This window comes from Chiloscyllium plagiosum, chromosome 16 (genome assembly GCF_004010195.1).
Source record: "Chiloscyllium plagiosum isolate BGI_BamShark_2017 chromosome 16, ASM401019v2, whole genome shotgun sequence".
Lineage (NCBI taxonomy): Eukaryota > Metazoa > Chordata > Chondrichthyes > Orectolobiformes > Hemiscylliidae > Chiloscyllium > Chiloscyllium plagiosum.
This window is the reverse complement of record NC_057725.1, coordinates 48,726,137-48,742,869: the sequence shown is the minus strand read 5'-3', so window position 1 is coordinate 48,742,869 and position 16,733 is coordinate 48,726,137. Positions and strand designations below refer to the sequence as shown.

The 16,733-nt window shown below is 39.2% G+C and overlaps 1 protein-coding gene across 1 annotated transcript in view; it reads right to left on the bottom strand.

The window, feature by feature from the left end:
- LOC122557867 (protein lin-54 homolog) overlaps window positions 1-16,733 on the bottom strand; it is a 66,042-nt gene that overhangs the window by 12,837 nt on the left and 36,472 nt on the right. The window contains exons 6-9 of the mRNA XM_043706012.1: window positions 15,063-15,239; window positions 8,791-8,882; window positions 5,604-5,675; window positions 2,979-3,081 (exon numbers count right to left, since the gene is read on the bottom strand). Coding sequence (XP_043561947.1) covers window positions 2,979-3,081; window positions 5,604-5,675; window positions 8,791-8,882; window positions 15,063-15,239 — 444 coding nt within the window. The remainder of the gene's footprint in view (window positions 1-2,978; window positions 3,082-5,603; window positions 5,676-8,790; window positions 8,883-15,062; window positions 15,240-16,733) is intronic.

The window sequence follows — 16,733 nt, the reverse complement described above, 5'->3', positions numbered from 1 at the left end:
TTCTTAAAAAAACTCAATCAAGTTTGTGAGACATGATTTCCCACGCACAAAGCCATGTTGACTATCCCTAATCAGTCCTTGCCTTTCCAAATACATGTACATCCTGTCCCTCAATATTCCCTCCAACAACTTGCCCACCACCGACGTCAGGCTCACTGGGTCTATAGTTCCCTGGCTTGTCCTTACCACCCTTCTTAAACAGTGGCACCACGTTAGCCAACTTCCAGTCTTCCGGCACCTCATCTTTGACTATCGATGATACAAATATCTCAGCAAGAGTCCCAGCAATCGCTTCTCTAGCTTCCCACAGAGTTCTTGCGTACACCTGATCAGGTCCTGTGGATTTACCCACCTTTATACGTTTCAAGACATCCAGCACTTCCTCCTCTGTAATATGGACATTTTGCAAGGTGTCACCATCTATTTCCCTTCAGTTTATATCTTCCATATGCTTTTCCACAGTAAATACTGGTGCAAAGTACAGGTTTAGTATCTCCCCCATTTTCTGCGGCTCCACACAAAGGTTGCCTTGCTGATCTTTGAGGAATCCTATTCTCTCTCTAGTTACCCTTTTGTCCTTCATGTATTTGTAAAAACCCTTTGGATTCTTCTTAATTCTATTTGCCAAAGCTATCTCATGTCCCCGTTTTGCCCTCATGATTTCCCTCTTAAGTATACTCCTCCTGCCTTTATACTCTTCTAAGGATTCGATCTACCCTGTCTATATCTTACATATGCTTCCTTCTTTTTCTTAACCAAACCCTCAATTTATTTAGTCATTCAGTATTCCCTATACCTACCAGCCTTTCCTTTCATCCTGACAGGAATATACTTTTTCTGAATTCTCATTATCTCATTTCTGAAAGCTTCCCATTTTCCAGCTGTCCCTTTACCTGCGAACATTTGCCCCCAAACAGCTTTCGAAACTTTTTGCCTAATACCGTCAAAATTGGCCATTCTCCAATTTAAAACTTCAACTTTTAGGTCTGGTCTATCCATTTCCGTCACTATTTTAAATATGATAGAATTATGGTTGCTGGCCCCAAAGTGCTCCCCCACTGACACCTCAGTCACATCCCTGCCTTATTTCCCAAGAGGAGGTCAAGTTTTGCACCTTCTCTAGAAGGTACATCCACATACTGAATCAGAAAATTTTCTTATACACACTTAACAAATTCTTCTCCATCTAAACCCTTAACACTATGGCAGCCCCAGTCTATGTTTGGAAAATTAAAATCCCCTACCATAACCACCCTATTATTCTTACAGATACATGAGATCTCCTTACAAGTTTGTTTCTCAATTTCCCTCTGACTATTAGGAGATCTATAATACAATCCCAATAAGGCGGTCATCCCTTTCTTATTTCTCAGTTCCACCCAAATAACTTCCCTGGATATATTTCCAGGAATATCCTCCCTCAGCACAGCTGTAATGTTATCCCTCATCAAAAACACCACTCCCCATCCTCTCTTGCCTCCCTTTCTATCCTTCCTGTAGCATTTGTATTCTGGAACATTAAGATGCCAGTCCTGCCCACCCCTGAGCCATGTTTCTGTAATTGCTATGATATCCCAGTCCCATGTTCCTAACCATGCCCTGAGTTCATCTGCATTCCCTGTTAGGCCCCTTGCATTGAAATAAATGCAGTTTAATTTATTAGTCCTACCTTGTCCCTGCCTGCCCTGACTGTTTGACTCGCTTCTGTTCTCAAATTGACTTCTTTCCTCACTATTTCCCTGGGTCCCAACCCCCCACCTTACTAGTTTAAATCCTCCCGAGCAGCTCTAGCAAATTTCCCTGCCACAGGAGCAGCGCTCCAAAAGCTTGTGCTTCCAACTAAACCTGTTGGACTATAACCTGGTGTTGTGTGATTTTTAACTTTGTCTGCCCTAGTCCAACACCGGCTCCTCCACATCATTGATAGACACATGAACAGGAGGCAAACAGAGGGATACAAACCACATATGGACAACAAGTAACTCGTCTAAATAAGGATTATGAATCGGCGCACGCTTGGTGGGCCGAAGGGCCAGTTCCTGTGCTGTATTGCATTGTATGTATGATTATTGTAAAACTTGCATTTACATACCCCTTTAACAGAATAAAGCCTTTCAAGGATCAGTATAAAACAACATATAACACAAAGGATCATAGAGCATGATAAACATTGATGACTGAAAGCTTGATCAAAGGGCTTTAAAGGTTGCTTTAAAGAATGAAAAATAAGGTGTTTTATCGAAGGAATTCCAGAGTTTAGGATCCAGATAGCAGTAGGCATAACTGCCAATGGTGTAATGATAAAACTGGGAAAGTCAGAGGCCAGAGTTGGAAGATTGCAGATATCTTGGATGTTTGTGGGGCCAGAGGAGGTAACAGAGATGGGATGTGGCCCTTGATCCTGCTGGATACCCAGTACTAGTCTCTTAAAGGCCTCACTAAACCTTGCCCAAAAGATGTGTCGCTGTATTCTCATTGACTTACTAGCCAGCAGGTGAGAACTGTATCACTTGTTTTAAATTCTATCCAAGGAGTCTCACCTACATATACATATACAGTAGAGGGATCAAGCAAAGAGTTGGTGGGGACAAAGTGAGGGGAAGCAGATAAGCTGAGTAGAGTTGGGGATCATCAAAGTGTATTTGAAAATTTGAGGCATTTTAAGTTGATATCATCAAATGGCAAGATGGAAATCAGAAATAGGAGGAGGCCAAGAGTAGATCCTTGGGGCACATCAAAGCTGATGGGATAGGGGTAAGAAGAGAAAATTTTGACTTATGATTTGTTGGCTATGATTCGCTGGATAAAAATGGACCTCAGTGAATGCAGTCCCTCTGAGTTGGCCCATGGAGGATGCTGGGGTAAACTTTGTCAATGGCTGTAGACAGATTGAGAAGGACAAGGATAAAGATCAAAATAATTTCTGTCTGAACACTGAATTTGTGTTTTAAAAGTTACGTGGACTGGCATAGTCTTACCTTGATAGCTTTGAATCTTTCTGCTTCATGCTCAAAGTTATTAAAACAGTTTGTGCAGTTGCAGTTGCTACAAAATTCTCCATTGGCAAAACAATCACAGTATCTGCAGCACAAGGAGAAAAAACAAACAGTAACAAATATACCACGATGGGTCAGAGATTTATGGGGAATAATAGTGGAATACAGAACAAATCCTAAAATATATTTTCATAATAATGAGGCATTTTGGACATATTTTTAAATACATTTGTTTCATCTCATGACAATTTATTGGACAAATTTCTTCCTTTCCTTGTGCACAAACTGTTTTTGACTTCAAGGAGCAGGCAAACAATTTTCCTTCGTGATCCTGCCAATTGCCCTCTGCAATTATAAAAGCCATCACCATTGTTTATCGGACAACTGAAATAAATAGAGATGAAAATGGCATCCAAACCTGTGAGATCTTTGTTATGCCAATTGTTTTCATTAAAGAAAGATTACTGAAGAACATCTCATCAATATGCTATTCAAAATTACTCTAAATTAAGTAATCTCAATATGCAATTATAAACGGCAGGACACTATCCTCAATGACTTCATTTCTTTATCTTCCTGATTCTATCCTGTCCTTCTTATGTTCAAAGAAACCTCCCTCACTTCTGCTTTGTAAGAATCCACATTTAAAATAACTTTATCAAACACAAACTTGACCCAATTCGACCAGCATACTTTGTAAGGCGGAAAGACTTTTCACAGTAAACTTGAAAACTGCTGAAAGCTGCAAGCCGTATGCTTGCTGGGTTGCCAAGTTAATTAGCGTATAACATTTTATGTTTCAATAATCAGTTAAAAATAACAGGAATAATGGAACTTTGCAAAAATGAATTTGGAGCTTTGAGGGATTTGTGGAACTGGTTCTGGGAAACAACGAGGCCAAGAAAATAGTTCTGAGCATGCTTTATTATAACGCAAAAGTGAGGACTGCAGATGCTGGAAACCAGATCAAACTGGTGCTGAAAAAGCACAGCAGGTCAGGCAGCATCTGAGAAGCAGGAAAATCGACGTTTTGAAACATTGATTTTCTTGCTCCTCACATGCTTTATAATAAGCCATTCAGGGTGGATGGTAAAGTAAAGGTAGGCTTCTACCCCATGGTTCAGACAAAGAGCTTGACATTTTTACTGGACACAAAGGCTCTGTCAATATAACAACCAGGTCCACACATGAATAAGGGTATAAATAGTGACTATAAGATGCCAGAACTGCAACCCAAATAGAGTGACTTAGTCTATTTGAGTGAAAGCTCAATTACCAAGTAATTAGGCTTAGACAGGCCATCGGTTTACTCTTTGAAGAACTATTAGCAATACTCCAACCTGCTTTGGTAACTTACTACTTTTAACCAAGTTTGTGTCCAGGTAATTTATCGATATCTCATAATTTTTTTGTCTGAACTTAACTAATCAAGTGAGATCTCAGAAGTAAGGCCTGACAGAGTCCAGAACAGGACAGCTCAGTTGAGCCTTTCACTAGGTTCCCCTGTTTGTCCCTGAGTCTTCAAGTTTAATTTTTAATGGAGATGGATCAAGATACTTTGCAAACATGATCAATATCCTGGGCAATCAATCTTGGATATGCAGTACTGGTAATCATCAGAAGTTCATGTGTCTGACTATGACTAGCTTTACTAAAATTTGCAGATGATACTAAGCTGGGTGACAGTATGTGCTGTGAGGATGATGCTAAGAGGCTGCAGGGTGACATGGACAGACTGGCCAAGTGGGCAAATGTTTGGCAAATGCAATATAATGTGGATAAATGTGGGGTTATCCACTTTGGTAGCAAAAACAGGAAGGCAGATTATTATTTGAATGGTTGCTGTTTTAGGAAAAGGTGACATGCAACAAGACCTGGGTGATATGGTGGAACTGTCACTGAATGTTGGCAGGCAGGTACAGCAGGCAGTGAGGAAAACTAATGGCATGCTGGCCTTCATAGCAAGATGCTTTGAGTATTGGAGTAAGGATGTCTTGCTGCAGTAATGTAGGGCCTTGGTGAGGCCACACCTTGTGTGCAGTTTTCGTCTCCTCGTCTGAGGAAGTGCAGAACAAGGGGACACAGTCTAAGAATAAGAGGTAAGCCATTCAGGACTGAGATGAGGAAGAATTGCTTCACTCAGAGAAATTGTGAAACGTGGAATTCTCTCCCACAGGAAGCTGTTGGGGCCAGTTCATTAGATATATCCAAGAGGGAACTAGACATGGACCTTGCAGCCAAAGGGTTAAAGGGGTATGGGGAGAGGGCGGGAATGGGATACTGAGATTGTATGATCAACCATGATCGTACTGAAAGGCGGTACAGGCTCGAAGGGCTGAATGGCCTACTCCTGCATCTGTTTTCTATGTTTCAATGTTTTTATTCCTACATCAATATTAATATTATATTTGAGATTAAAATGTGACAACCTTGCACCCTAGGGTCAACAACATACTTTCATATTCATTTTTCCTCAATTATGAGTACAAGAAACAACAAGACCAATGAAGGTTAAGGCTATCCTGCTGATGAAGGGTTTACTTTGTATATTACAATATAATCTTCCTGTGTAAAATAGAAAGAATAGTTCCTTCTGTATGCACTTACAGTTTGAGGCACTGGGACTTGGTGCAGTTACAGGGTTTCTTAGATCTTGAGTCTGTTGTCATTATTGGCAATCTAAAAGAAACAAAGTGAATCTCATAATGAATTTGCTAATTATTCCTATAAACTGAGTTGCTGACATATCCAACTGATGTAGCCTAATAAGTGGGTCTGATTATTAAAAATGAGCAGATGAGAAGTTTTCTGAATAAGTCACGACAATGGCAATGATTATGACATTACATTTGTAACGTACTAATTAAATTAATTTTTCCAAAAGAAAGACTTTTCTTAACCAAAATTACAAGTGATGCAGTGTTTAAGGTAAGCCGGGGTAGGTGAGAAAAATTGGGTTTGGTTGGAGGCTGGGGATGGTGGGTATTGGGGTTCAGGATGTTCGGATCAGGTCTGGCACTGTAGGGAGGGGTGTTCGGTCAGGTTAGGTGGCAGGGAATTGGGTCAGGTAAGGTGGGGTGGAGTTGGGCTAGGGGTTGGGTTGGGTTGGTTTGGGTCGGGTCAGCCATTATGGGAGGTAGGACTGTTGTTTGGTCAGACCCGGTGGCAGCAGAGTTGTGTTGGGAGGGAGAAACAGGTTTAGTTTAGGTTCAGTAGGTTCCAGGGAATTCAGGTCAGGTCTGAGAGCAGGGGAAGAGGGATCGAGACAGCATGGATCTCAGCAGACTGTTGAGTCTGGGCCTGGGGAAATGTAAGGGGCCTGGGGGAGCTGTTATTGGTGGGGTGTGTGAGGTGACAATCAGGTTAGTTTAATAGTTATTCAGGAGGTACATTCTACATTTAATAGAGTAACTTTTCCTGGGTATTTATTTTACTTAATATCATTGGAACACTCCAGATGCTCCAATTTAAATGGAGACTTTCAGAGGGTTCCAGCTCTGGAGGAATTGCACAATGGAATCTTCAGTTTCTTTCACACAAGATTAAAATGTCGACATCCCTTCCAGATTTTTCTTCCTTCCTGCGTGATTCTGACGCCATCACTACATCAGTCACCATCACCATTAACATTTCTGATGTTAACCCCATTATTCTACACTTTTGACTAATGTCAAGCTACCTGACCTAAAATTCAGAGATTTTTCTCTCTCCATCCTTTCCTGATTGGTGATGTTACATTTCAGGAATCTTTGATCAATCTTGACTAATGGATTTAGTATTTCTGCTAGTATCTCTTCTAGAACCTAGCATTAGGTTCTGCAGATTATTCAAACTTTTAATCATTGAGGTCTCTTCATTATTTTTCCTCTGCTGATCTTAATCAACATAAGTTCATAACTCATTCAAGCACCTTGGTGGCTCTCTTTCTGATATAGAATTCATGTTTTCTGCTGTGAAGATAAACATATTATTTGTTTAACGCCATTGCTATTTTCTCATTTCCCATTATAATTTCTCTGACCTATGCTTCTAATGTACCAACATTTACTTTACGTCTTGTCCTTTTTATATATTTATTAAACCTCTTAATCTGCTCTTGTATTTCATGCCTTTATCAATAAAGCCTAATATACAGTCTGCTTTATCCGTCCTACCACATATGGTGCACATATACACCCAGGTCTCTATTTCTGCACATACTACAGGGTAGCACTCTTTACTGTAAGTACAGTACCTTAATATTCTTTTGACCCAAATGTATAATGTGATACTTCCACAGCATTAAACTCCAACTCCACCAACTTGTCAATGTGCTTTTGTAGTTTACACTTTCCATCTTACAGTTTACATGCTTTGCTATTTATCCGGAAATCAGGAAAGGCAATAGTTTCAAACCCGACCCCTGGGAAACTCCACTACAAACTTTTCTCCAGCTCAAAAAATTAACAGTTGCTCACTACTTTCTATCCCTAATGCATTTCGTATCCATGTTGCAACTGCGCTTTTTCTGGAAAAGGGGGATCTTTTATATCTGTTAGCTAGATAGCTCTTTTGTGATGTAGTGTGACACCAACAGTGTGGGTTCAATTCTTGTGCAAGCTGAGGCTACCATGAAGGACCCTTCTTCTCAATTTTTCCCCTCACCTGAGGTGTGGTGACCCTCAGGTTAAACCACCAGCACCACCAGTTATCTCTCTCTCTCTCATTAGAGAGTAGCCTATGGTCTGGCAAGACTACAGTGACTTTACCTTGCTCTGCTTGTTCATTGAACTATAAATTTTCTCACAAGTCTGTCATGCGGCAATGTATTGAATACCTTTTGGAAATTCATGCAGGATACATCAATACCATTACCCTCATCAAATGTCTCTATTAACTGTAAACACGTTTCCCTTTAAGAAATCCACACTGGCATTTTGATTTGTATTTTTAAAGGGTGTATTATGGAAGTAGCTGTATCTGATGCAGTTGGTAAATAAAAGTTTATTTGTTTGTACAACGGTAAGACCCCTTGATTATATATAAATATTCTAAGTGGGGTTTCATGAATGAAACAATTGTAGAGAGAGTTTTCTTGAATTGTTAAAAGTTTAAGTTTTTACATCTACATACAGTCACTGAGTTCTGTCAATACCAAATGAGAAGCTATGGAGTGAATATGGGCCTATGACAGACATGGGGGATGAGGGCTAAATTGAGGTGACATCGGGTAATATGTGGGCATTAGAAGAGAGTGTGCATTGGTGGCTACTGGGTCTAACAGCCATCACCTAACAAATAGGTGGAAGTATCAGAGAACGTCCCACCAATCCACAATCCCCCATCTTCATGGCCACCTGCAAACTCAGGCTCAATTCCATTTGACACCTGCCTCCCAGAAAAACATATGGAGATGGGGAATCCTTTTAAAGGAGACAGCTCTGCTAAGTTGGAAAATAGCCTGGCTAGACAGTGAAAATCCAGCACTTAGTTCTACCAGTGACATTGGTTCCCATGTGGGTCATAACAACTTGATCAGTCCATCTCACAGTCACTCACCAAGGACGCAGGCTAAACTTTCCAGTACATTGATGACTTTTGCTATCAAGGTTGACAGTAACAGCATTGTTTTCTCAAATGTACATTACTATTATAGCTACTGTGTATACAGTTAGCAAAAATCCAGACTACATGACTTGAATAAAGATGGATACATTTAATGCCTTTTAATACAGAATTTTAATTTCAAAACATTTTCTCTTAACATGAGCTGAACTAGACTAGTTAATTAAGGTCAGACATTGTGTGCACTTACCTTGTTAGAGATATGGTCGAAGGGATATGGGCACTAGTCTCGGAGGCAAGACTGCCATTTTCAGAGATTGGACCACCAGATGCTTGCTGCAGCTGTTCAAAACAAGATTGAAAAATTTAAATATAGTACTCAACATGTTTTTATTCTGTTATAATGTGTACTTTAAACATATCTTTTATGCTTTGTTGATGTGTGGAGTTTAGTTCAATCCGATACTAAAGTTGAGGAGTTAAGAGTAGACTCAGACAGAGAAATTGTAACAAAACAATTGAAAAGGAATACCCCTGTTCTTTGTATAGATGTATGTAACTGGAAAATCTATGAATTCAAGAGCAATACAGTGTAATAAAACATGTCCTACTCCAGTGAGACTTCCTATCTCCAGTTCCTGAAATGGGAGGTGCCATGTATAAATCAAAAGAAAATCAGACAAAGCAAGAAGCAGAATCACAGCATTGAGTAATATAGTAACATTGAGTATTACCGAAAAGATCAAATTTGCGGAAACTCTTTTTCTTACATTCATCAGGACAATTGAGGAAAACTACCAAGGAAAGGGAAAACAGCATTTGTACTATCTGGAAATAGAGTGTGAATTGGTTGGCAAGAGGATGCTGAATGTTAGGCATATGGATTCTGATTGATAGAGACATTGCCACGGAGAATGCAACTGTTAATGATGACTGACAGTTAACTGAAAAGCTGTGTTTAAATTTTTAACAAGGTGATTTGACTCTGATTAGTCAAAGTATTGCCCTGAGAAATGAACCAGAATTGGCTGTTACCTATTTTGTTGTGTTGAACAGGCAGAGTGTGTGTCCATTTTCTTTCTGTCAGCAAAAAAAAGGGCCTTATTTGTTAATAGATGAATCTTCCAATACATATAAGTGTACCAAGCAGCGAGTCTGCCTGACAATTGCTAATTGCTTGACAATCCAATTCCTTGCACACTCGGGATTATCCAATCATGATTCTGCAATACTGTTGAATTGCAGAATCATGTCTAATGTTGGCAATGTGTTGTGACTTTTACAACCTGGACTGGTTAGGTATGGTCAGTATCATGCTTTTTGAGAACAGCCAAAGGGATATTCTGTTTGATATGATCCATCATTTTATTTCAATGCCACAAAACATTGAACAGCTATTCTCTAGTTCATTTTTCAGAGTAATGTTTTAATAAATCAGAGTCAACTTGCTTTGTTTAAAAAAAATAACATAGATAAAAATACAATCAAAGCTTGACAGTTAACCATCAGTCATTATTAACTGCTGCATTTTCCATTATCAATCATGTCCACTTGTCAGCACTCTCCTCTCATACAGTATAAGTGTTGTTTTCCCTATGCTTTAGTATTTCCTGTGAAATGTCCACATAAGTATAGGATGAAATGTTTTGGCAAAATGTGTAATTTCTTTCAGCAAATGGTGACATTGTCAGAATTCAGGTAGCAGTGCAATTGCCATCCTTGCCATCTCAGCAGATGCCCTTTGGTGTTCTCAGTCTGGAACTGTGAGTTACAGAAAGCTGTGTACTACCATCATAAACTCACAATGGTTCTGTTGGGACATGTATGGTAAGGACACTGAACAACATATAACAACACACTCAATTCCTGATTTTGGACTGAGTTATCTGATTTCAGTCAAGGTGGAAGTAGGTTTTATTATTATGCAAAACCTAATTTGTGCAAAAGACATTTCTCTAATAGCACTGGCATGGCAGTCACTTGTTGCAGGATTTTAGTGAATGTTGCTTCTTGTTCCATAACCCAATATCACTGCACCTGTTTGGCAATGAGGTGGCATAAGTCTGACACTCCAATGATAAACATACAGCAGGAATTTTGCCAAATAGTCAATGGATACAAAAATCATTACACTTTTACATCTATTCATTGCTGCTACAGCTCTCATCTTTGGGTTATTGGGCAAAGATCTTTTGATATTGTTACATGGTGTAGGTACTTTTCCCAGGGCATTTTTCATTGTAATTTCTTTCTTATTAAGCTTAATATTCACCTGGAAAGCTCTGTCTAGCAGACAGAATAAATTTTGATTGTGGACATCAATGGCTTTTTCCATTGAGAAGCTGCGTAAATTAATATGTAGCTCATCGACTTCCACTCCCAGATCACTGACTCTCTCATGTTGTACTGATATTCCTCTGGAACCATGGAAATGTCAGAAGAACATCTGCATTTCCAGAAGGTCATCCAGAATGTAGTTAGAAAGTTGCTGATTTTTAGCCAGCTTACTTGCCAATAACTTTGCACTATCTTTTGCATCTTAATGAAGTCTTATATTGATCAATGCTAATATCAAACACAGCCGCAGAGAGAGAGAGAGAGAGAGAGAGAGATCATTGAGAGGTCCATTGTTCTGAGATTATGTCCTCTGGTCTTAGACTTTTCACACTGGGAGAAATAACCTCTGCATCTACCCTGTCAAATCCTCAAAGAATCTTGTACGTTTCAACAACAGGTTGTTGAAAAGGGGAATCAGCTCCATTGGCTGCGCTTCACCTATACTTCACTGAATCTAATCTGCATTCGCCGCTCATAATGTGGTCCCCTCTACATTGATGATACTGGGTGACCACGTCACAGGACACCTATGCTTTATTTGTGAAAAGGAATTAATAAGTTACATTCACTTGCTCTTCAAAATGTGCCTTCAAGGCTTTTGAAATATTTGAAGTTTGTCTTTCCGTTCTTCAGAGAATTTAGTTCCAAATACACTTTAAAATAACCTTTTCCCAACAATAATAAGAGTGCAGCTATGTTGAGCTGCCCTACCTTGTAAAACAGCTCTTGCACTCTTTCATAATTTTGTCATTGCACACACAGAGACTGTCAGTTCTACTTCATATCACCTTTCATCTCAACCAGACGTGATAGCAGAATGGTTGCACCCATAATACATTACCAAATGTTTCAGCTGCTGCTTGCTTATTTGTTTTTATTTCAGTTTAGTTTACTGTTGCAGTTTCCACAGAACGTAGCATTCCTATACCTATCTGTCAGTAGTTTTTTTTTACAGCTTTTCAAGACTTAATCTCAGCTCCAGCTCTCATACATCTTCCAAGACAATAGTCTGGTCTATACTCCAACTTTATTGAAGCTGCTGTAGAGTTCATAAGCAGAAAATGAAGTGCTGTTCTTCCAGATTGCGTTCAGCTTCACCAGAACACTGCAACAAGCCTGAGACAGAGATGTTAGCCAGGGAACAATGTGATCAGTTGAAGTGGCAGGCAATTGGAGGCTCAGGGTCCTTTTCATGAACAGAGCATAGATGTTCTCTGAAGCTGTCACCCAGTCTATGCTTCGTATCCCCAGTGTAGAGGAGACCACATTGTGAGCAGCAAAGGCAGTAAACGAGATTGGATGAAGTGTAAGTGAAGTGCAGCCAATGGAGCTGATTCCTCTTTTCAACACTTATCACTGTATTTCAGGACAAATGATAACAATAAATCAAATCAAATCAAATTTATGACAATGAGCAGGACTTTTTCTCTGAGGGTGAATCTGAGGTATTTATTTACTATGGAAGGCTGTTGAGGCTGGGTCATTATTTATATTCAAGACTGAGATACACCAATTTTTAGTCAGTGAGGGAATAAAGGGTTATGGGAAAAGGCATAAAGTGGAGTTGAGTATTATCGAATCAGCCATGATCTCATTGAATGGCAGAGCAAACTCAATGCACCAAATGTCCTACTTCTGCTGCAGCTACTTAGGGACTTCTGGCAGATATTTTTATGTTATGACTATTATTTTAAAAGCTAGCCTTTTCAAAAAAAAAGCAGTATTATAATTACACAATCATGATATTGCAAATTCCAATCTTTCACTATTTGAACGTATTTCATGTTTGCTGACAGCTTGAAGAAATGGTGTGAAGAAATATCTGGGAAAAAGTCTGTAGGATGTCATATTTGGAGCTTAGAAAGAAAAAGAAGCATTGAATTTGGAGTAGCTGTATGACTTGCATTAAAATTTATTGTTTTATTGGTATAGACTTTGCATGATAAAACTTTGGAACTTGCTACTGATCTCTAAGAAAACTGTTCACAAAGATCTTGATATCTCGATGTGTAGTTATCCTGAGGCTATTTCAGAACTGTTAAGGGGTATCATAGCACTCAGCAACAGTAATATGGGCAAGTAAGGTAAACATCTAATCATATTGAAATGTTCTTACATGCAAACCAGGAAGTAAAGTGCACAATGATTTTCTGTTAATTAATATTTTGCAGATAGCAAAATAAATGTTGTAAGCAGACGCATATAATTAAAGGAGAATCTGAAATGTTATAAACTCTTTGTTTTAAAAAGTATTTTATTGTAACAAATATTTTATCATGATGAAAATAAGTAGCATTCCTCCAATATAAAATTATGTGCCATGAAACTGTGCTGTTCACCAATAGATAACTTAGCATCTCACTAACAATCTGGTAGCATCTCACAGAGTCATAGAGATGTACAGCATGGAAACAGACCCTTCGGTCCAACTCATCCATGCCGACCAGATATTCCAACCCAATCTAGTCCCACCTGCCAGAACCTGGCCCATATCCCTCCAAACCCTTCCTATTCATGTACCCATCCAAATGCCTTTTAAATGCTATTTTACTAGCCTCCACCACATCCTCTGGCAGCTCATTCCATAGACATACCACCCTCTGCATGAAAAAGGTGCCTCTTTGATCTCTTTTATATCTTTCCGCTCTCACCTTAAACCTATGCTTCTAGTTCCGGACTCCTCCACCTCAGGGAAAAGACTTTGCCCATTTATCCTAACCATGCTCCTCATAATTTTGTACACCTCTATAAGGTCATCCCTCAGCTTCCGACGCTCCAGGGAAACAGCCCCAGCCTGTTCAACCTCTCCCTATAGCTCAAATCCTCCAACTCTGGCAACATCCTTGTAAATCTTTTCTGAACCCTTTCAAGTATCGCAACATCTTTCCGGTAGGAAGGAGACCAGAATTGCACATAATATTCCAACAGTGGCCTAACCAATGTCCTGTACAGCTGCAACATGACCTCCCAACTCAATACTCAATACTCTGACCAATAAAGGAAAGCATACCAAACACCTTCTTCACTATCCTAACTACTTGTGACTCTACTTTCAAGGAGCTATGAACCTGCACACTAAGGTCTCTTTGTTCAGCAACACACCCTAGGACCTTACCATTAAGTGTATCAGTCCTGCTAAGTTTTGCTTTCACAAAAAACAGCACCTCGCATTTATCTGAATTAAACTCCATCTGCCACTTCTCAGCCCATTGGCCCATCTGATCAAAATCCCATTGTAATCTGAGATAACCTTCTTCGCTGTCCACTATACTTCCAATTTTGGTGTCATCTGCAAACTTACTAACTATATGTCTTATGCTCACATCCAAATCATTAATATAAATGGTGAAAAGTAGTGGACCCAGCACCGATCCTTGTGGCACTCCACTGGTCACAGGCCTCCAGTTTGAAAAACAACCCTTCATCACCACCCTCTGTCTTCTACCTTTGAGCCAGTTCTGTATCCAAATGGCTAGTTCTTCCTGTATTCCATGAGATCTAACCTTGCTAACCAGTCTTCCATGAGGAGCCTTGTGGGATTTCTTACTGAAGTCCATATAGATCATATCCACCGCTCTGCCCTCTTTGTTACTTCTTCAAAAAACTCAATCAAGTTTGTGTGACATGATTTCCCAGGCACAAAGCCATGCTGACTATCCCTAATCAGTCGTTGTCTTTCCAAATACGTGTACATCCTGTTCCTTATTATTCCAACAACTTGCCTACCACTGATTTAAGGTTCACCAGTCCATAGTTCCCTGGCTTATCCTCACCACCTTTCCTAAACAGTGGCACCACGTTAGCCAACCTCCAGTCTTCCGGCACCTCACCTGTGACTATCGATGATTCAAATATCTCAGTATCTCAGATCATCAATATGTAATCTTCTGTAAACATAACTAATGGTATAAAAGGATGCATTTTTGTCAGCTCAGTGATTTCTATTTGGTTACAGTCTGGGGAGCATTACTGACAGCCACATCTGGATTTTCATACCTGCTAAGAATGTGTGTGCTGCAGAAGTTTTTGTCAGTTTCAAAAGACTAATGATGCCAAATTTCCATAGGTTAGCCATGATTTCTACAGTAGAGTTTGGTTAAAATTATTAGCAGTTGAAAACTTACCACAGTTTACACCCACTACTTTAATGCTTCACACCTGGGTTCTGAAACCCATCCTGCTTACCTGTGTTAGATATTCTGCAGGTACCACAGTGTATCCTAAATTGCTGTTGTTTGTTGTTGGATCCTTTGCACACCCAGTAGTTAGATTCGGGAGGCCAGGCCTGATTGGTGGAAAGGAAATTGGAGACATACACTGCTGAGATAAAGGCTGGGCCACTTTCAGTCCTGAATTCTGTCCCTGCACAATTTATTTCCAGAAAAGATCAGTCGAACAAATCAAGAATGAAAACTCATTTCACCTTTAGTATGTACATTGACATATTTTGCATGACAATATTTGAGTGTCTGAAAAACAAACAAAGGCTACCAAACAATAAAGTTAAAACATTGTGCACCTTTAATTCAAAAACTAACTAATTCACAAATGTAATGCATATTAATTAGCTTCTGATAGGTGTTAAATTGCCATATAGAACCGGTTATTTATTTTATCACTTATAACTTAGAAAGAAACAAGGAGATTGAATGAATCTAATGATGGGTTTTGTTTATGCCGCTGAATAGAACAAAATGCTAATTAACATCAGGGAGCAGGAAAATACCATATCAATGATGGCAGAACACAGTACTGCCAATATTGGGTCACTGATCCAGACTAGACAGAGAGAAAGTGAATTGGCTTTAAGAAAATCAACTGTGTAATAAATAACATTTCATTCTATTATTTTTTCATTCCATTGGACATGGGCAAATTTCATACATATATTTTCCTTAACCTTTTGTCATTGCCCTGTCAGCAGAAATTAAAAGGTTATTATTCGACTCAGGGGTTGGTTCGTTCAGTTGTCTGGATGACAGGTTTGCAATGGAGAGTGATGTTACCAGCATGAATTCAATTCCCATACCACAGGTCACCATAAAGGCCCCACCTCTTGCTTGAGATGTGGTGACCCTTAAGTTAAACCACAACCACTTGTTTCTCTCTCATGAGAATGTAGGACTATGATAACTTTATTATTAAATTCCACTATCTGAGGACAGTAACTGGTTAGCACAAATTGCCATCAGCTAAGCCCAAGTTACATTGTAAGCTGTGTCCAGCTGATGACTGCGTTATTTATTAATACAGAGTTGTCCAAGTGAATATTCATACACATTTGCATAGTTCATTACACTGATTATTTTTTAAATGTATGTTAAATGAATGTTAAAATGCTGCAGAAAAATTGTAAATTGCCCAGTAATCTAATGGATGGTTGAAGTTTTTTTTACTTTAGGATTTGTTAAACTGAACTTTTGCTCCACTTAAAATCAAACCCAAACAATGTGAGATGAAACCTTGGAAAGATTCTTACTTTCATGTGCCTCAATGAGCACCTGTGTAACTTCAACCTTAGTTATATAAATCCACTATCACATAGCAGTAGATTGCAACTTGCTGCCTGGTGACAAAACTTACATTGTGGATTGGCCATCCATTATTGAAGTTGCCTTATATTTGGGTCATCTCTATGACCAGTTCATACTCCATTTGTTTGCAGTGCCTTCTTATTCTAATTCTCATAAATTGGGATTAAACAGACTGTGGTACCTAAATATCTTTCATTTGATACTGCAGAACTTGAATATATTCATATTTTAAAATATTTAGTTAAGAATTTAAGCAATAGATATGACATAGGAACAGAAGTAGGCCATTCAGACCATCGAGTCTGCTCTGGCATGCAATGCG